General features: G+C 44.6%; 1 protein-coding gene across 3 annotated transcripts in view; it reads left to right on the top strand.

Annotated features, from left to right (window-relative positions):
* The window catches only part of cacna1ia (calcium voltage-gated channel subunit alpha1 Ia), a 378,911-nt gene that overhangs the window by 223,953 nt on the left and 133,020 nt on the right, over positions 1 to 21,938 (top strand). For all 3 annotated transcript variants that reach the window (XM_054750503.2, XM_054750504.2, XM_054750505.2), the window contains exons 5-6: positions 11,356 to 11,453; positions 18,537 to 18,696. In XM_054750503.2, coding sequence (XP_054606478.2) covers positions 11,356 to 11,453; positions 18,537 to 18,696 — 258 coding nt within the window. The remainder of the gene's footprint in view (positions 1 to 11,355; positions 11,454 to 18,536; positions 18,697 to 21,938) is intronic.

Below are 21,938 nucleotides of genomic sequence, written 5' to 3' on the forward strand. Positions count from 1 at the left end.
AAATGTCGAGAAACGAGCAGGACAGGGCTGTATATGCATACTTTAAGGGGTAAATTTGGCAAAGTCTGAGAAAAAAATGGTTTCAACTATTCAGTAGAACTGCCCTGACAGTCATTCGGACTGTTTTGTAATTTTCATACTTTATAAAATAAAAACGTACAGCCTTACTAGCCACTGACTTTTTCTAAATCAGTGTAAGTTTTCATTAAAATGGATTTCATGTTAAAGACAGACAAAATATTTTGGTCAGAGGTTGTCTTTTTGACTAACAGTGATGTTCTTGCTGGTTTCTTTGACTACAATAAAGACATAATGACATTTCTGTGTTTTTTTAAGTTTGATAGGTTGTGGTTGTTATCTTTAAATGAATTGACTTCAAAAGCTTGTCTGTGGATATAAATTAAATGAAAAAGGCCCAAACATTGAATTGCCTGGACATAGTCATAAAAAAGTCTTTAAAGAGCAAGTCTCCCAAATCAACTTTTTTTTGCTGATTAACTATAAAAATGAGTGTCTAATTGTGCTGCAGACACGTGTAGTCAATAATTTGGCACTTCAGTGCATCTTAGTTCTAATTTAAACATTCTGCCTAAAACTGTCAGTTTTGTGCCGTCGTCAGGTAAACTCTCTGCACTGCATTTGAATTTAAGTCCTAGTCCACACGTAGCCGGGTTTTTTTTAAACGACTGTCCGCCCCTCCAAAAACTTGCATCCACACCACCTCGTTTAAAAATAAAACTCTGTCCACACATAACCGGATAAATACGTTGTTAAGGACATGCCAGACCTGTAGGCGGCAGTACTTCCCCCGTTCTTAACCTCGTCCTTCGTCTGTGGTCTTCCGCAAGGAGCAGTAATTCCGCTTGCAGAAACAAACAAGCAAAAAGCGCTTGGACAATTGATAAAGTGAGCGCAGCTCTGAGGGCTTCCATGATGTTGGCTAGTGTAAACACAGGTCGCACACGTGATGTCAGCATTTTTTGTCACGGAAAGTGACGTTGCGGACCTTAAAACTCCGGTTTTGTCTGTCCACAAGCAGACACCCAAAACAGAGAAAACGCAGATCTTCACTCTGGCCGGAGTTTTTAAAAAGATCCATTTTCGTGTGAAAAAACTCCGTTTTCGTGTGGATGACTGGCCAAAACGTAGAAAAATATCTACGTTTTGGCAGATCCCCGGCTACGTGTGGACAGGGCCTTAATCTCCCACCGCTATTGGCTAAGAGGTAACCTAGAATGTTAGCTGGCATATTATGATATCACAATGTTGTTGTGAGCCTGTGTGTGTGTGTATTTGTTAGCGACTCCACCCTCTCGGTCTGCCAGTTAACAGCATTTATTGAAATTTTCAAATGGGAGTGGAATAAGACTCTGGTAGGGGGTGTCACCTGTAAATTGAGTGAATTAAAATGAAAGAGGTTGTTATTTAATGTAATGATAGAATGCTGAGCTGGGTCACTACACTTACGCTGTGTCTCAATTCAGGGTCTGCATCCTTCGAAGGACCCAGCCTACTCGGCCGACGTGGTCTGGGTCCTCCGTCGGCCGGGTAGACTGGATGTTAACGGCTGTGAATTTGGACAGGCCTAGCTCTCATGAATTCCCGCCACTCCCTCGGCGAACGTTCCGTCGCCTAGCAACCGTGGAACCCCTGAGCAGAAGGAAGAAGGAACATTAAACGATGGAGTTTGGAGTTTTATTTAGATCTTTAATCATTTCCTTGACTGTTGGAGAGTTAATTCAGAGAAAATACTTTTGACAAGCTGAGCCTGAGCAAAGATGTGATAACAGTTTTTAATACTTTCTAAGGGTCTTAATTTGACCAAAACTGATTTATCACCTTTTAAGACTTTTCAAGACCCAGCGGATACCCTCTAGTAAACATTTCTCATTTGTAAACAAAAATAAAATTCATGTGTTTAATACAGAACTGATTTTATTTAGATATTTCTTTTATATGTACATGTTTAATCTTTCTTAACCATTTTTTTCTAGCAAAGTAAAAAGCTGTCAAATTTCTCCCTTCTCTCCTGTGCCCTCTGCTGCTCTGCCTCCCTCTGCAGCCTCATGTCCTCCATGATCAGCTCCAGAAGCTGGTCATCGCTGTCACCGTCCCCTGGATGCCCATTTTCTCCAGAATAGTCTTAACAAACATGCAAGAAAAAAAAAACAGGAAGAGAAAAGATAGAGAAAAGAGGACAACGGGTTATTCCTTTCGTGTTTTCGCAGAAAAAAACTAAACTTAAAATATGAGATGTTATTGTACCTCCATGCCACAGTTGCCGAATACTTTGCTCCAGTGATCATGTGATCCATCTCCACCCTAAGCTTAATAAAGTTCGTGGTTTTCTCTTTTGTCCCTAAAATACAAACTTCTATTAAAATCAGGGGGAAAACGTAGCGGTAGAAGTACGACACAGAACGGCCGAACATACGAGCCGAGACCGCAATACAAGCACTTTCACTGTAACATTTCGAACTAAAATAACGTTCATGGATCACAAAAAGTTCTTAACCTAACAGTTTTCAAGTTTATACTGACATTTATATGTGCAATCCTCTCCGACAGCTCCCGCTTCACTGTCCGCCATTGTTTTTAAAAGTTCTGCCGTCCGACCCGCAAGGCATCTTGGGAAATGTAAACCATTGAAGGATACACCGGACCCATCCTGCTTGCAGGCGAAAAGAAGGCCGACGAAGGATGCAGACCCTGAATTGAGACACAGCCTTGGATTTCAACTTTCTATCAGACTGTGAGGACAATCTGTCCATTTTAAAGAGGGTGGAACTGTTTTTCACCCAAATTAGGCATCCATGGAATCCACATTTTTCCATGAATAATGGGAATGGGATTGGTCTGAGCCAGTCTTTATGTCATACCCTGTCCTGTCTCCCCTTATGTTTTAGTCTGTCTCCGTTAATTGCTCCCACCTGCCTCTTGTTTCCCAATCACCCTAGCTCCCGCACCTCGTGTATTTAAACCCCTTCTGTTCTGTGTTTCATGTCGGATCATTGTTTCAGTTGTCCAGCGTGCTCCTTAATAAAATATTGTTTACACGTTCCTACCTGTCTGCCTGTCTTCCTCCCGCGTCTGGATCCTCACCCCTTCGCAGCACGTCGTGACAGAATGATCCGACCAGAACCCATTGATGGATCCAGCCGGGAGATTCTACCTTGGGAGTGCCTGCTCCGGTTCCTCTCCTCAGATCACCGGCCGGTCTCCCCCCCTCCTTCTTCGCCTCGCTGAAGACGCCATCGCCGACCTTCGGCTGCGGCGTTCCTCCCTGTCCTCCCAGAACCGGAGGCGAGTTTGGACCGGGAGCCGCTGCCAGATCGCTCCAGTTTCATGGGCACGAGCCTGGCGGTCTGTTCCCCCGGAGTTGGTCCGCGGCGTGGAGAAGAACGTCGAGCTCCACCGCAGCCCTGTGTCCCGGCGCGGAGCTGCGGACTCGCCGCTGCCCCTGCCCGACGCAGCGCCTTGGACCCGCCCCCGGCCAGGTCAGCAGTCCCATCACCGGTCCCATTGGCACCCCCGTTGTCTGCAGGTGGAGGAGCAGCATCCACAGCCCAGCTGGGAGAGCTTCAGGCGGAGCTTGGCCGGATCCGCCAGCTCGTCAGCCATCAGGAGTCTCACCTGGACATTCTTACATCCTCGGACCACCAGGAGAGGGCCTCCATCCAGCCGGCAGCTCCTTCATCTCAGAGCCAGAAGAGCGAGCCCCAAGTCCACCCAGCGGAGCTCGCCGGTCTCCGGGCTGAGCTGGCCCAGCTCCACCGGACCCTCAGCCTCCAGGAGCGTCAGCTGGATGGTGTGTCCTCCCTGCTTGCACGGTTTCCAGCAGTGGTCCCGGAGGTCACACCGCATCCGGTCCAGCTTGTCCAGGCAGCTCCTCCCGCAGCGGCTCTGCCTCCGGCCCAGAAGCGGATGGATCGGGCCCAGAAGCCGACTCCCCCGGGCCAGAAGCCAACTCCCCCAGGCCAGAAGCCGACTCCCCCGGGCCAGAAGCAGATGCCCCCGGACCAGAAGCAGACGGTTCCGGTTACGGTCCAGAGGCTGGCGGTCCAGAGGTTGTTGGTTGAGAAATCGAAGGACCAGAAGCCGACGCCCCCGGACCAGAAGTCGATGGTGGTCGACGCCCCTTCCATTTCTGAAGTGGACACCTCCTCGTGTTCTGAAGTCGACCCCTACTCGTGCTCTGAAGTCGACCCCTCCCCGTGCTCTGAAGTCGACCCCTCCTCGTGCTCTGAAGTCGACCCCTCCTCGTGCTCTGAAGTTCACCCCTCCTCGTGCTCTGAAGTTTACCCCTCCTCGTGCTCTGAAGTCGACCCCTCCTCTGAAGTCGATGTCTCCTCTGAAGTCGAAGTCTCCTCTGAAGTCGAAGTCTCCTCTGAGGTCGAAGTCTCCTCTGAGGTTGACGTGTCTGAAGCCATCTCTGAAGTTGACGTCTCTGAAGTCGGCATGTCTGAAGTCGTCTCTGAAGTCGACGTGTCTGAAGTCGTCTCTGAAGTCGACGTGTCTGAAGCCGTCTCTGAAGTAGACGTCTCTGAAGTCGCCGTGTCTGAAGTCGTCTCTGAAGTCGACGTGTCTGAAGCCATCTCTGAAGTCAATGTGTCTGAAGCCGTCTCTGAAGTAGACGTGTCTGAAGCCGTCTCTGAAGTAGACATCTCTGAGGTTGACGTGTCTGAAGCCGTCTCTGAAGTCGACGTGTCTGAAGCCGACATGTCTGAAGCCGACGTCTCTGAAGCGACGTCTCTGAAGTCAACGTGTCTGAAGTTGTCTCCTCTGAAGTCGACGTGTCTGAAGTCGTCTCCTCTGAAGTCGACGTGTCCGAAGTCGGCGTGTCTGAAGTCGTCTCCTCTGAAGTCGCCTCGTCTGAAGTCGCCTCTGAAGTCGTCTTGTCTGAAGTCGCCTCTGAAGTCGTCTCGTCTGAAGTCGCCTCTGAAGTTGTCTCGTCTGAAGTCGCCTCTGAAGTCATCTCATCTGAAGTCGCCTTTGAAGTCGTCTCGTCTGAAGTCGCCTCTGAAGTCGTCTCTGAAGTCGCCTTATCCACTCTAGAGGTCGATGCTCTCTCCACTCTGCTGGTCCCTGCCCCCTCTCCATCGGTCCCTCGGTTCCGCTGGGCCCTCCCTCCGGGTCTCCCTCCTCCCGCCCTGCTCCTTGTTCCTGTGGGCGTCTGGGATCCGCCCTTTGGGGGGGGGGGAGGGGTACTGTCACACCCTGTCCTGTCTCCCCTTATGTTTTAGTCTGTCTCCGTTAATTGCTCCCACCTGCCTCTTGTTTCCCAATCACCCTAGCTCCCGCACCTCGTGTATTTAAACCCGTTCTGTTCTGTGTTTCATGTCGGATCATTGTTTCAGTTGTCCAGCGTGCTCCTTAATAAAATATTGTTTACACGTTCCTACCTGTCTGCCTGTCTTCCTCCCGCGTCTGGATCCTCACCCCTTCGCTCCACTCCGGTCTCCCCCCCTCCTTCTTCGCCTCGCTGAAGACGCCATCGCCGACCTTCGGCCGCAGCGTTCCTCCCTGTCCTCCCAGAACCGGAGGCGAGTTTGGACCGGGAGCCGCTGCCAGATCGCTCCAGTTTCATGGGCACGAGCCTGGCGGTCTGTTCCCTCGGAGTTGGTCCGCGGCGTGGAGAAGAACGTCGAGCTCCACCGCAGCCCTGTGTCCCGGCGCGGAGCTGCGGACTCGCCGCTGCCCCTGCCCGACGCAGCGCCTTGGACCCGCCCCCGGCCAGGTCAGCAGTCCCATCACCGGTCCCATTGGCACCCCCGTTGTCTGCAGGTGGAGGAGCAGCATCCGCAGCCCAGCTGGGAGAGCTTCAGGCGGAGCTTGGCCGGATCCGCCAGCTTGTCAGCCATCAGGAGTCTCACCTGGACATTCTTACATCCTCGGACCACCAGGAGAGGGCCTCCATCCAGCCGGAAGCTCCTTCATCTCAGAGCCAGAAGAGCGAGCCCCGAGTCCACCCAGCGGAGCTCGCCGGTCTCCGGGCTGAGCTGGCCCAGCTCCACCGGACCTTCAGCCTCCAGGAGCGTCAGCTGGATGGTGTGTCCTCCCTGCTTGCACGGTTTCCAGCAGTGGTCCCGGAGGTCACACCGCATCCGGTCCAGCTTGTCCAGGCAGCTCCTCCCGCAGCGGCTCTGCCTCCGGCCCAGAAGCGGACGGATCGGGCCCAGAAGCCGACTCCCCCGGGCCAGAAGCCGACTCCCCCGGGCCAGAAGCAGATGCCCCCGGACCAGAAGCAGACGGTTACGGTTACGGTCCAGAGGCTGGCGGTCCAGAGGTTGTTGGTTGAGAAATCGAAGGACCAGAAGCCGACGCCCCCGGACCAGAAGTCGATGGTGGTCGACGCCCCTTCCATTTCTGAAGTGGACACCTCCTCGTGTTCTGAAGTCGACCCCTCCTTGTGCTCTGAAGTCGACCCCTCCTCGTGCTCTGAAGTCGACCCCTCCTCGTGCTCTGAAGTCGACCCCTCCTCGTGCTCTGAAGTTTACCCCTCCTCGTGCTCTGAAGTTTACCCCTCCTCGTGCTCTGAAGTTTACCCCTCCTCGTGCTCTGAAGTCGACCCCTCCTCTGAAGTCGACCCCTCCTCTGAAGTTGATGTCTCCTCTGAAGTCGAAGTCTCCTCTGAAGTCGAAGTCTCCTCTGAGGTCGAAGTCTCCTTTGAGGTTGACGTGTCTGAAGCCATCTCTGAAGTTGACGTCTCTGAAGTCGGCATGTCTGAAGTCGTCTCTGAAGTCGACGTGTCTGAAGCCGTCTCTGAAGTAGACATCTCTGAAGTCGACGTGTCTGAAGTCGTCTCTGAAGTCGCCGTGTCTGAAGCCATCTCTGAAGTCAACGTGTCTGAAGCTGTCTCTGAAGTCGACGTGTCTGAAGCCGTCTCTGAAGTAGACGTCTCTGAGGTTGACGTGTCTGAAGCCGTCTCTGAAGTCGACGTGTCTGAAGCCGACATGTCTGAAGCCGACGTCTCTGAAGCGACGTCTCTGAAGTCGACGTGTCTGAAGTTGTCTCCTCTGAAGTCGACGTGTCTGAAGTCGTCTCCTCTGAAGTCGACGTGTCCGAAGTCGGCGTGTCTGAAGTCGTCTCCTCTGAAGTCGCCTCGTCTGAAGTCGCCTCTGAAGTCGTCTTGTCTGAAGTCGCCTCTGAAGTCGTCTCGTCTGAAGTCGCCTCTGAAGTCGTCTCGTCTGAAGTCGCCTCTGAAGTCATCTCATCTGAAGTTGCCTTTGAAGTCGTCTCGTCTGAAGTCGCCTCTTAAGTCGTCTCTGAAGTCGCCTTATCCACTCTAGAGGTCGATGCTCTCTCCACTCTGCTGGTCCCTGCCCCCTCTCCATCGGTCCCTCGGTTCCGCTGGGCCCTCCCTCCGGGTCCCCCTCCTCCCGCCCTGCTCCTTGTTCCTGTGGGCGTCTGGGATCCGCCCTTTGGGGGGGGGGGGGGATGGGGGGGGGGGGTACTGTCACACCCTGTCCTGTCTCCCCTTATGTTTTAGTCTGTCTCCGTTAATTGCTCCCACCTGCCTCTTGTTTCCCAATCACCCTAGCTCCCGCTCCTCGTGTATTTAAACCCCTTCTGTTCTGTGTTTCATGTCGGATCATTGTTTCAGTTGTCCAGCGTGCTCTTTAAAAAATTATTGTTTACACGTTCCTACCTGTCTGCCTGTCTTCCTCCCGCGTCTGGATCCTCATCCCTTCGCTCCACTCCGCAGCACGTCGTGACACTTTACACCGATGCAAAAGGGAAGGGCAACTCTGTAAGTGGGTGAGGCCTAGTATAGGATTCAATATTAAGTAGGATAAACTGTCCTTACTTTTTGAATGTTATTCAAGGAGCCCAGGCCCGTGTGATTTACCAGTACCACTTCTCTGTACTTTTGCTGTACACACTACTGACTTAAAGTCTTTATTTGATTGTTGATTAAATAAAATTAAAAGTAACTGTAAAATGTCGAATTGTGTTTTGGGCGTACCTAACCTGGAATACATAGGAAGCGGGAGGACTAGGGGTCGGCCCTGCAGCCAGCTACAGACCCTGAGGATCCAAGAATTCAACAATTGGTGCCAAAACCCAGGAACAAACCAGGGACCTTTAGTCACTTCAAGGTTAAAACATATCTAATCAATGCCAACATTCAGGTATATCACTTAACATATCAAATGTTGAAAGTTTTTCCACAAAACCAGTAATAAGCCTTTGAAGCTTCTGATTTTGATGTTAGGGCACAACAGACCTTCTGTTTCCAGAGTCACAACCCAATTTCTTTTCCCTTCCTGGACAAGGTGTCTCTTCATTCTCCTCACTTGGTTTGCCTTAGGTTTACCCTCAAGCGTTGCCCTGTAAACCTGTACACACACACACACTCAACACACAGACATGTTGTCGTATAGGAGCAGGAAAAAGTGTCATAAAAAACAGTGAAAAATGGAGACCAATTACGAAAAAGACACTCGGGGCAGTCCACTAATTACTTTCCCTAAACACAGTGGTGTGATTGATGTGCACAGGAAGAGACACCCCTGGAGAGTAACACACGCATTTAACCACAAAATGAATTGAAAAGCACAGGTCCTGTGTACATTTATATTGATTTTTGTGGATTTGTACTTTAAAATGTTGCCAGCCAATACATATAAACAATCAAATATTGTTTTAAAGTGAAAGATTTAATTGCCTGAAAGTTTCCTTTCAACATTTAAACATCCTGTTTGTGCTCCCAGAAACCCACACATAACCATTACATCGGATAAAGATCATTGTGTCTTTTATGCAGGTTTTATAAGACTACAGCACCCAGACAGGAAAGCCCAGCCCCAAACAACTGTTGTGATCGTCTCTCTTTTTGACATTTTCATCAGGCTTCTGTGTGGCGAATCTGTACCTTCGAGTGATGCTGGATGAAAGGAAATGTAGAAAATGGTCTATTGCATTTCTTCATCCCAACAAAATAGCTTTTTTCGCCACTATTTTCTTTAAATTAAATGAAGACTGTTGGTGTAGGTGGGGGAATCAAAGAGCATTTCACCTTTAGGTTTCATCCCAATGTTATGATATTTTTCTACTATACATGAAGAAAGTGCCAATGATGAACTAATCCTACTCAAGTGTCTCTTTGCAGGTTGTGAAGGGCAAGTGGAAGGAGCTTCCCTGTGGGATCAATAAAGCATCACATTACTGTAAATGACATGGTTCATAAGGCTGCCTCTGTGAGCTTGTTTTGTCAAGGCTGGCCGACAAGCTCTCCGTGTCATTAGCTCGTGACAGTTGTTGGTATCCTGCTGCCCCGACAATGCTCGGCACATTACGTTTTGTGCTTAATTGCAACTCCAAACGTGCAAAAAGTACCGTTTATTCTGTCATTCATTACACACACCGACTCCTTCGTGCACTTGAGCTGTGACTGTGTTGATGTTTGACGGCGCTTTCGAAGAGACACTTTTAGACACACACACACACACACACACACACACACACACACACACACACACACACACACACACACACACACACGCATGCACGCACACACACACACACACACACACACACACACACACACACGGCGGACTGTGACTGCTCTCCTGTGAAAGTGGTTCTGGTTTTGGGGCACAAACAGCTTAGCTGTGTTGTGGAAATGACTTGCTAACAGATGCCAGGCTCTGACTGAGACACATCATCCTGCAGGCAACACTTAAGATAGAATGAATCTCGTTTTATGGCTTTCTTTTCTCATCTCTTTCATGTTATTCACCGTCATGATACTTTGTTATTTCACTCTGGCAGGGCACAGTTTTCAAATTGACCACTGATTTCAAATTGTGTGTCTATTTTAGTTGAGAATTCAATGTCATCTTGAATTGAATAAGCCATTTAGGCTTCCTTCCTGTTGGATGGTGATCCTATAGAACGTAAAAACTCCCACAGAGCATGGATGGTCTGCAGGGTCTTGGCAAGGTCATCCTTTAGCATGACTAAAACATTTTAACAGTTTTTTTAATAAACAAGCCTTTCATTTGTTGAGAGGTCTTGGCAGTTTATCATTAAAGGGGTATTATTTCTGGGTCCTTGGTTGGATGTGGGGGCAGTGTATCCATGCCATGGAGGCTAACCTCAGAGGCATGGCATGGTTAGAAATAATTTGAAACCAGACTGGTTCCACTGGTCTTATCCCAAAAATTCCAGTCCTGCAATCATGCAGTAGTCTCTCTATAGGCTGGTTTATACGTCTCTGTCTGCGTCCGTACAAAGACATGTAATGCCATTATTCATCATTGCAAGGGCTCTCCAACAGGCCTGCAAGGACGGGCGAGGACAGCCCACTTTTCTAAATATCCGACAGAGATCAGGAAACAGCTTACTTATGAACACATCTAGTGACAGATACGGAGCAGATTGAAGAACATCTCGCGAAAAAAATCTGACAATATAAACGTTTATTCACCTGTGGCTGAAGGAGTACAAAGATACGCAGGAAACATTTTTTTCATGTCAGGACATTACAGAAAATGTGGGTTTAAAGGTTGTAAGTAAGTAAATTTTGTTTATATAGCACTCATCACCGACAGAAAATCACAAAGTGCTTCACTTATCATGTTGTAGAGTGCTTTGTGGTTTATATCTGTGAAAGGCGCTATATAAATAAACTTTTACTTACTTACTTACTTACTTACATACATAGATAAAAAATCATAAAGTCATAAAATCATAGTGATCTTAAAACAGAAATAAATTACAATCAGAAAAATTAAGTCATAACATTTTAAAATACCATGAAACAAGTCAAAGATGACTACAAATTTTGAGTTAAAAAAAATTAAAGCTTTAGGTAAAAGCAGCTTTAAAGAGGTACTGTGCACCATCAGAAAGTGTAACTCCACCCCAGTCAAGATTTGAAAAATGCTATGAAAGTGGGCATTGCCAGGAAGCACAGAGTGGCATGGCCAAGTGTGGGGCGTTTCCATCCTGGGAGGGAGGGGGAGTGGGAGGAGACTGTACCGATGAGTGAAATTGTTCCAGCCCCAGTCAATCACAAGTTTAAAATGCAGTAGTTGCAGTTCTGCCACAGGGGGCAGCACTAAGACGGGTTTAGACCTAGATTCTAGATTTAATCAAGTTCACACAAACATGTCAAAAATGCACAGAAACAGAAAGATTGCATTTGTAAAGACCTAACTGTACAGTTAGTTAGCAAAAAAAGAGTTATTTTGGGGTTTAGTTAGTGTCATGATTGCCTTTTACATTAGAAAATGTTTCTAATTAGTCATAATTCAATTTATATTTTATGTCATGGGGATCATATAGGGCAATGACCCTGTGTATAATGTTGTCCTTTTCTCTTTCTGTCTTTTTTCATCATAAATCCAGGATGGTAGAGTACTCACTTGATCTACAGAACATCAACCTGTCGGCCATCCGAACTGTGAGAGTCCTTCGGCCCCTCAAAGCCATCAACAGAGTCCCGAGTAAGAGCAGTTCTGCTGTTTTGAGTTGTGCGTGTGTGTGTGTGTGTGTGTGTGTGTTTGTGTGTGTGTGTGTGTGTGTGTGTGTGTGTGTGTGTGTGTGTTTTGTCTTGTACAAGTGAATGTTTCTTTCAAACTCTGTCTTCAGGTAAGCTAATAACTACTCAGCTACTTCCCAGAAAACCACTGCAGAAAATCCAAACCATGCCTTACTCTGAGTTCTGTCATGATTCATCACCCCAACATGTGCTTTCATACGTTCTGTCATTTCACATCAGCTACAAATTCATGAAAGCTCATGCAGATGAATTTCATTCGTACAACATTTCTGCCTTCCTGCGTCCTCGAGCCAACTTCCTTTCTTGGTGGGCCTGATTAAATTTTCATAATGTGCTTAATCACCAAGTGAGCTCAAACCCTGGGTCACAGCTTTATCATATTTACAAACCACCCATTAATGCTGCTTCACTGCTCAGCATGTGACTGAACCCCCATCCCTCTCATTTACTTCTCAGCTCCTGGACAAACTTTCTGAGGCTCATTGATTCATTTGTCCTACTGCTGTAATTGGCAGCTTGGAATCATTCAAGTCTGCAATTAGCCAGGTGGGGCAAAGTTCAAACTCGACTCATTGCTTTAATATTGTCAGCTAATGCTGCTTGCATCTTATTATGTTAGTTCAAATTTCTTTATGGTAGAACTAGAACATTTGTCACTTGTGTGTTTATTTTCCTGGCTGTTTCAGCAGATTTGGTTAAATCAAATATAAATAGTTTGTTTTTCCACCCCCTTCCGTTAAACAGACCTCCGTTCTGAAGAGCCAATAAGGAGGAACCTGTTCAGTCAAATATTTGAGGCAGCAGAAGCACTTAGCAAAGTGGTTGGATTGGATGCAGCAAAGTGTGTTTGGTGTTCCAGAGAAAATTGTCCAGGCTCTGAACAATTTTGCTCTTCTGAAGATGGTAATGCATCACAGTATGAATCTCTAGATGCTCCGGTTTGTGTGTAGAAGGATATTTGACGTGCAGCAGACATGTGCATAATGTTTTCATGTATTTCTATGCTGTGCTGCTACCTTATTCATACTGTTGTGTTGCTATCAGTTAGCTGTGCGCCACTCTTAGTCTGTCCCTCTTTTTGTGACCCCATTTGAGGTGAGGAAACGAGGGGATAAGGCTATTTGTTCTGAGTTTAGTTCGGTTGATGCTTTGCCCACAAGTACAAAGGCAGTATGAACACATCCTGACCTCCACACACACCTCAATTTGTAACCCTGCCTCAAAACTGGTGGATAATAGCCGTGTGGCGCGTGTGTGAGCATGCATGCTGCTGTGTTAGATTTTGTTTTTGAGGAAATTGGTGCAATGTGGAAGCAGTGCTAGACAGAACAGTTGGAGGAAAGACAACAAACATGGTAGAGAAGAGAGGAGATCTTAAGTGAAACGCACTGGCAGGGAGCTATAAATGTGTTACTACTGTGGCGCAAGAGGAGGCATCCATCTTTATTTGACAACAGCAGTAGTTGGCAAACAAGACAGTCACGAGGGCTGGACAGAAATCAAGATGGGTAGAGTAGACGGGCAAACAGCTTTAAGTTATTTTTGGGTGCTTTGTTAGGTTTAACAAATACGTTTTAGGTGCTTTTTCTGCTTTATTTTAACAACTACTTCCAGCATAGCCTCACCCTTCATATCCTTCCATCTCTCTCTCTCTCTCTCTCTCTCTCTCTCTCTCTCTCTCTCTCTCTCTCTCTCTCTCTCTCTCTCTCTCTCTCTCTCTCTCTCTCTCTCTCTCTCTCTCTCTCTCTCTCTCTCTCTCTCTCTCTCTCTCTCTCTCTCTCTCTCTCTCTCTCTCTCTCTCTCTCTCTCTCTCCAGCCAATTAGGCCTAATGGAGCAAAGGGCCTAACGACAAGAACCCCAGGGGGACAAAGACATTTAGACTGGCCTCCAGCCACTACTGGTGACACGTAGACTCTAGAAGTGCTGCTGCTGCTTTTCCATTAACATTTGACAAGATAAATCAGCTAAAGATGAAGGACAGGTTTAAACTCAATTAAAAGATAAAATTCACAGTTTTTTTAAGTTTACCCTAAAAATAACAAGGTAAAATCTTTCTAAATGTCCTTTCTATAAGTTAGATTTTTGGTTAAATGGCAGAAAAAAGCCACGAAGAACGTCTTTTTGAGTATTCATGTTCCAGTTTAAAACCCCATTGGGCTAAAATTTTACTCAATTCACGGTCACGAACCTGTTTAGTCTGTGCCGTTTGAAGCTCATCGATGCTTCAGTCTGATAGAAAATGTTGTGATGATCACATGAAGTTTGCCGACCACCACCAAAACCACCATCATCATCATCATCATCATCATCATCATCATCATCAAAGTAATCATCATTTTCATCACCACAAACAACAGCCACAGCCACAGCCATCATCACTATCATCATCAATACCACCATCTTCACCATCATCATCATCATTAACATCACCATCATCACCACCACCATGATGATGATGATCATCATCAGCAGCAGCAGCAAAGTAATCATCATCATCATCATCACCACAAACATCATCACCACCAACAACAGCAACAACCACAGCCATCATCATCAACATCATCGTCATCATCATCGTCATCATTTTTATCCTCATCATCATCATCATCATCACCACCATGGTTATCATCATCATCTTCACCACCATCATCTTCACCATGATCATCTTCATCATCATCACCAACAGCAACACCAACCACCATCGCCATCATCATCATCATCATCATCATCATCAATATCACCATTTTCGCCATCAACATCATCACCACCACCATGGTTCTCGTCAACATGATCATTAACATCATCATCATCAACATAAACACCATCATTATCATCATCATCATCATCATCATCATCATCATCACCACCAGCAATAATAACAACCACCACCATCATCATCAATACCACCATCTTCACCATTATCTTTATCAATATTACCATTTTCACCATCAACATCATGACCACCACCATGAATATCATCATCATCATCATTCATCAGGAACATCGTCATCACCAACATAAACAACCTCATCATCATCAAAATATTAATTATCATCATCATTATGACTGTATTCATCATCCTCACATCACCACCATGATTATCATCATCATCATCATCATCATCATCGTCACTACCACTAGCAACATCAACCACCACCATCATCATCATCATCATCACCACCATCATCATCATCATCATCAATCATCATCATTATCATCACCACCAGCAATAATAACAACCACCACCATCATCATCAATACCACCATCTTCACCATAATCTTTATCAATATTACCATTTTCACCATCAACATCATGACCACCACCATGAATATCATCATCATCATCACCACCATCATCATCATCATCATCATCATCATCAATCATCATCATCATCATCACCACCATCATCATCATCATCATCAATCATCATCATCATCATCATCACCACCATCATCATCATCATCATCAATCATCATCATTATCATCACCACCATCATCATCATCATCAATCATCATCATTATCATCACCACCATGGTTATCATCATCATCTTCACCACCATCATCTTCACCATGATCATCTTCATCATCATCACCAACAGCAACACCAACCACCATCGCCATCATCATCATCATCATCATCATCATCATCAATATCACCATTTTCGCCATCAACATCATCACCACCACCATGGTTCTCGTCAACATGATCATTAACATCATCATCATCAACATAAACACCATCATTATCATCATCATCATCATCATCATCATCATCATCACCACCAGCAATAATAACAACCACCACCATCATCATCAATACCACCATCTTCACCATTATCTTTATCAATATTACCATTTTCACCATCAACATCATGACCACCACCATGAATATCATCATCATCATCATTCATCAGGAACATCGTCATCACCAACATAAACAACCTCATCATCATCAAAATATTAATTATCATCATCATTATGACTGTATTCATCATCCTCACATCACCACCATGATCATCATCATCATCATCATCATCATCATCATCATCATCATCGTCACTACCACTAGCAACATCAACCACCACCATCATCATCATCATCATCACCACCATCATCATCATCATCATCAATCATCATCATTATCATCACCACCAGCAATAATAACAACCACCACCATCATCATCAATACCACCATCTTCACCATAATCTTTATCAATATTACCATTTTCACCATCAACATCATGACCACCACCATGAATATCATCATCATCATCACCACCATCATCATCATCATCATCATCATCAATCATCATCATCATCATCACCACCATCATCATCATCATCATCAATCATCATCATCATCATCACCACCATCATCATCATCATCATCAATCATCATCATCATCATCACCACCATCATCATCATCATCATCAATCATCATCATTATCATCACCACCAGCAATAATAACAACCACCACCATCATCATCAATACCACCATCTTCACCATAATCTTTATCAATATTACCATTTTCACCATCAACATCATGACCACCACCATGAATATCATCATCATCATCACCACCACCATCATCATCATCATCATCATCAATCATCATCATCATCATCACCACCATCATCATCATCATCATCAATCATCATCATCATCATCACCACCATCATCATCATCATCATCATCAATCATCATCATTATCATCACCACCAGCAATAATAACAACCACCACCATCATCATCAATACCACCATCTTCACCATTATCTTTATCAATATTACCATTTTCACCATCAACATCATGACCACCACCATGAATATCATCATCATCATCATTCATCAGGAACATCGTCATCACCAACATAAACAACCTCATCATCATCAAAATATTAATTATCATCATCATTATGACTGTATTCATCATCCTCACATCACCACCATGATTATCATCATCATCATCATCATCATCATCATCATCATCGTCACTACCACTAGCAACAACAACCACCACCATCATCATCATCATCATCACCACCATCATCATCATCATCATCATCAATCATCATCATTATCATCACCACCAGCAATAATAACAACCACCACCATCATCATCAATACCACCATCTTCACCATTATCTTTATCAATATTACCATTTTCACCATCAACATCATGACCACCACCATGAATATCATCATCATCATCATCATCACCACCATCATCATCATCATCATCAATCATCATCATCATCATCACCACCATCATCATCATCATCATCAATCATCATCATTATCATCACCACCAGCAATAATAACAACCACCACCATCATCATCAATACCACCATCTTCACCATTATCTTTATCAATATTACCATTTTCACCATCAACATCATGACCACCACCATGAATATCATCATCATCATCATTCATCAGGAACATCGTCATCACCAACATAAACAACCTCATCATCATCAAAATATTAATTATCATCATCATTATGACTGTATTCATCATCCTCACATCACCACCATGATTATCATCATCATCATCATCATCATCATCATCATCATCGTCACTACCACTAGCAACAACAACCACCACCATCATCATCATCATCACCACCATCATCATCATCATCATCAATCATCATCATTATCATCACCACCAGCAATAATAACAACCACCACCATCATCATCAATACCACCATCTTCACCATTATCTTTATCAATATTACCATTTTCACCATCAACATCATGACCACCACCATGAATATCATCATCATCATCACCACCATCATCATCATCATCATCATCATCAATCATCATCATCATCATCACCACCACTAGCAACAACCACCACCATCATCATCACCATCGTCATCACCATCACCATGATCATCATTCATCATTAGCATCATCATCATTAGCATCATCATCATTAGCATCATCACCACCTCCATGATCATCATCATCATCATCAACATCCATTAATCATCATCATCATTGCCACCACCACCATCTTTCCTGTTCTGTTCTGTTCTGTCTCTCAGCCGTTCTTCTGTCATTCACCCTGCTATGGTTCAGGTTGGTTGCTGTGACATTAACCAACCACTGAGCTGTTCTACATGAATTAAAACACATAAACACAAACAAAGACATACACACCTAAATATGAACTGTCACAGTGACAGGAGACCCACCTTTCTTAGATGTCGGTGTGTGATCTCATCAAAAGGTCTCACCTCGCTCTCTCATTAGTCCAATCAGGTACCATTATGTTCCTCTAATCACAATACAGTATGTCATCACAGTGAGACAGGCTCATCAGCAGGAAATGAGGTCATCATTATTCAACGGGGAATGAGCTCCTGTTTCTGCCGCTGAGCTTCATCTCATCAGGACCACTACTTCTTGTAGCCTGACTGCACGTCAGTGTCACTGATTTATCTGCTCTGAAGCTGTTGATCTCATTTCAAACTGTTGCGTCAGATGTGGGTTTTGTGTTTTTGTTTCCCTACCGGCCTTCAGCTACCGTTTGATCTGTTTTCACTGCAGTTCTGTGAGTCTGTGATCTTAAAAGTTGTTTGCGGCCTAAAGATTGAACTTTGGGGTATGTCGCTCATGAATTCAAAAAGGCGTCAAAAACAACCTTTTTATGTCGCCTCCAAAACTCCGCTATGGCTAGTTATTACACAGAGCACGAGTTTTAAGTTTTAGCTAAATTGTATTTCATCTAATAATTTTAGGAACAAAACAGATGTTTGAAGATTCTTAAACAGGTGTAGAATCAAATAAATCAAATCTTAAAGTTCAAGACTGACCAGATGTTTCTTTTAATTCACATCCAGGGCTACATAAATATACTGAAAGCGTATATTTACCACAAAACCAGTGTGTGCAATAGACCTGCTGAGAATGCATGTTTTAGTTGTTTCTCTGCTTCAACATGCCTGATTCATTGGTGGAGTCATAAGTGCTAACCTGCCTCTAATCAACTCACCCGCTGCTCCTCACAGGCATGCGGATCCTGGTGAACCTGCTGCTTGACACTCTTCCCATGCTGGGCAACGTGCTGCTGCTCTGCTTCTTCGTCTTCTTCATTTTTGGCATCATCGGCGTGCAGTTGTGGGCGGGGCTTCTGAGAAACCGGTGCTACACGGAAGAGAACTTTACCATGTGAGTCAAAACATGTCAGCCTGTGTGTGCCTGATGTTCTGTTGGAAAAAAAAAGATTGACAATAAATAACAGATTTTTCTACCTGCCCTTTAAATTACCTACGTTTTTGCCGGATTGACATGCTAACAGCTAGTTTGATCATGCCCAAGACTGAAGGAGTTTGCGGCTGAGGTTCCTGCCCAATCATTTTTTAAAACCTTGACACCAACTTTACATGAAATCAACATGTTTGCTGAGCAGTGATCCCATTTCTTCTGGAAGTGTCTTGGGCTGAATTAGGATCGCCCCACACCCCTCATGATACAGGATTGCCCCGTGTGCCTTCATTAAAATCTGCATTTTCCTGAATGCAGCATCACCACATCAAAACGTTGTGTGAAAACAGATGTCTGGACTGATTTATTAGGGTCTGAGGTTCAGTTGCATAAGATAGTAAAGGATCCAAGCAGTCGGAAACAGAGGAGGATGGGTTTTAAGATTCTAATATTTTTTAATAAGTAATTAAGAAAAAGTCTGTTGATGTTTTTAGAAGAAAGTCTCACCCTAAAACTCTTACAATGCAACATAAACTTCAGCACATGAATTTAGATGTATGCATTTATACATAGGTTATATTACAAATAATTTTATGGTTACTATTGATTTTTTTTGGCTCTTTACAATTTTATTTATTAGCAAATTTTGGTAACATTTAACTCTAGACCCCCATGTTAACTGTTTCCCCCAAGCAGAAGTTATTTAAAGAGTGTCAATATCAATGTAAACATAAAGGTTTTCCCTCTTTAGTTTACTACACCATATTAAATAGTTATAACAATCCATCCAGACATGCTTACAGTTTTACTGGAGTGTGAACTCCGCTTTTATCCATCTCGTTTCCAGCTTCCTGTGTTTGCATCCGTCTCATAAACCACAAAGAAACTGTGACAGGAGATCCTCCTTTTCCAGCCATGAACATGATTAGCTCCCAGCTGCATGCCTTAATATTTATGCCACCTCATAACATCACCCACAGTGTCCGTGTACCTGAGTGACATTCACCAGTGTTTTCCTGCATTTGCCTTTTTCTTCTTTATGCTTGCTTCAGCTGACTTGAATTAAAGGCCCATTCCGGGTGTGTCTGTTGTAATGTGGACTTAAGCCTGATTTATGCTTCTCCGTCTGCGTCAGTGTGGAGACACGCAACACCATTATCCGTCCTTGCGTAGAGCTCCGGCAGGCATGCAAGTACGTACGGAGTCGAGCCCACTTTTTTAAACATCCGTCGAACGAGACGGATTACGCAAGCTTGTGATTGGTCAGGACGCCGCTGTTGTTTACAGCGCTGCCATTGCAAAGAGAGCCGAAGAAAACTAGCGACAGACACGGAGCAGCTTGAAGAAGACCTCGCGAAAAAACTCTAAAAATATGAACGTTTAATTCTCCCGTGACTGGAGGAGTGAAAAGATGCGCAGCAAGAGTTTTATTTGTGGATGGAAATGACAGGAAATGGGGGATTAGAGGTGGGGAGCGCATGAAGAGGTGGGAGAATGAGAGACAAATTTGTCCCTGTTAAAAGTCTCTTATATACACAAAAAACTGAATATAAACACACGATCTTGGACCGATACATGACAGGATACCACAGAACAGCGCTACGCCCTCTGTTGTCCTGCTGGGGAATTGGTTTGCAACACTCTCCAGGAGACGGAGAAGTATGAGAGCAAAACGCTTCCGTCAATCCGTGCGTGTCTGTCGCTTGTGGAGCTGACGGAGAAGCACGAATCAGGCTTTAAGACGCGTATGAGCCTTCTGTACTTTGGAGCCTTCTGCTTTTGCTGATGTTGCTTCTACAAAACGCAGATCACATATCCAGAAGAAAGGAGACACGCGTCCACGAGCTGTGGATGTTCTCCGTCTAGAAGTACAAGACCGAACTAATGCTTCCTCTCAAAAGTACTTTATGATGTGCTCTTTACTTGATCACTTTTCTTCATTCATCATGGATGTGATGAAAGACGAGGGTCAGTTTAAAAAAGTATTTTCCTTAGTTCTACTGTGCGTGACGGCATGCACTCCTACTTTTGATTTGTGTTTTTGAATGTTTGCACTCATCTCACAATGAGACCTTCGCAGCTTGTTATTTAATCCTATCATTTTGGATAATCAATGGGGCTGGAGTGCTTCATTAGAAAGGTGCTGGTGCTTGAGGACTATTATGCTAAGTAACAGGCTTATGTTTAAGGAGTGATAATGGAGTGGGCTAAGAGTCTTGAGGCCATTAGCTGCAGCATTTTCTACTCAGTTTTATACCCTCCTACTTCACCTAATAATTTGTTTTCATCAGTATCGATCTCATAGTTTTAGATTTTTTTAACAAGTCTGATAAGCGTCCTTATACACAGTGCACCGTAAAGAATATTCACTCCCTACGAATTTATTCTGTTTTAGCTTTTTCTGAGTTAAACTTAAGTCGAAAAAGTCATTGAAGTTAAACCATAACTTGTGATTAACCACATGATCTAGATTTGGAGATTACCAACCACACCCGGGCCTGATTAATACCAGACTTGTGGAATTAAATATAAAAATAAAAGATTCAAGAAGCCTTTATTGTCATCTGAACAGTAGAAACGCATTTTCCCATACAATAAAATTCTTAATTTGCTGCTCGCCCTGGATGAAAAAAGTATAAAAATTTAAATAAGAAAGAAATAAGAAGAAATAATCATGCAAACATTTAAATTAAATTTTTAAATATAAGCTTTACAGAAATATTGATTCAGGAAAATAAGTCATTGTGTGTATTCGTACAACAGTCTGCTTTAAACATGAACTTGAAATGCTTCTCCATGCCTTTATCTCCTCCTGTCTAGATTACTGTAACACACTCTTCATGTTTTAACAAAAAGCACTTAACCACCTTCAGTTGGTCCAGAACTCTGGACCAAGGCAGGGGTGACAGTGGCACAGGAGTTAAGTGCTTGCCCTGTAATCGGAAGGTTGCAGGTTCGAGCCCCGCTCAGTTTGTCGCTGTTGTTGTGTCTTTGGGCAAGACATTTAACCCCCCTTGCCTGCTGGTGGTGGTCGGAGGCACGCAGATAGGATTTTCAGACTGGGGGGACAAAGTTCCAATGTACCCTCCTCCAAACACATATACACTAGGGGTTGTATGAACTAGTCGACTAGTCAACTTCACTGCGCTGTAGTGACTTTTTAGGCTTTTCATCGACTAGTCGCTGTCACGTGATAATGACCGACA

The sequence above is a fragment of the Nothobranchius furzeri genome, chromosome 12 (assembly GCF_043380555.1).
Source record: "Nothobranchius furzeri strain GRZ-AD chromosome 12, NfurGRZ-RIMD1, whole genome shotgun sequence".
NCBI lineage: Eukaryota > Metazoa > Chordata > Actinopteri > Cyprinodontiformes > Nothobranchiidae > Nothobranchius > Nothobranchius furzeri.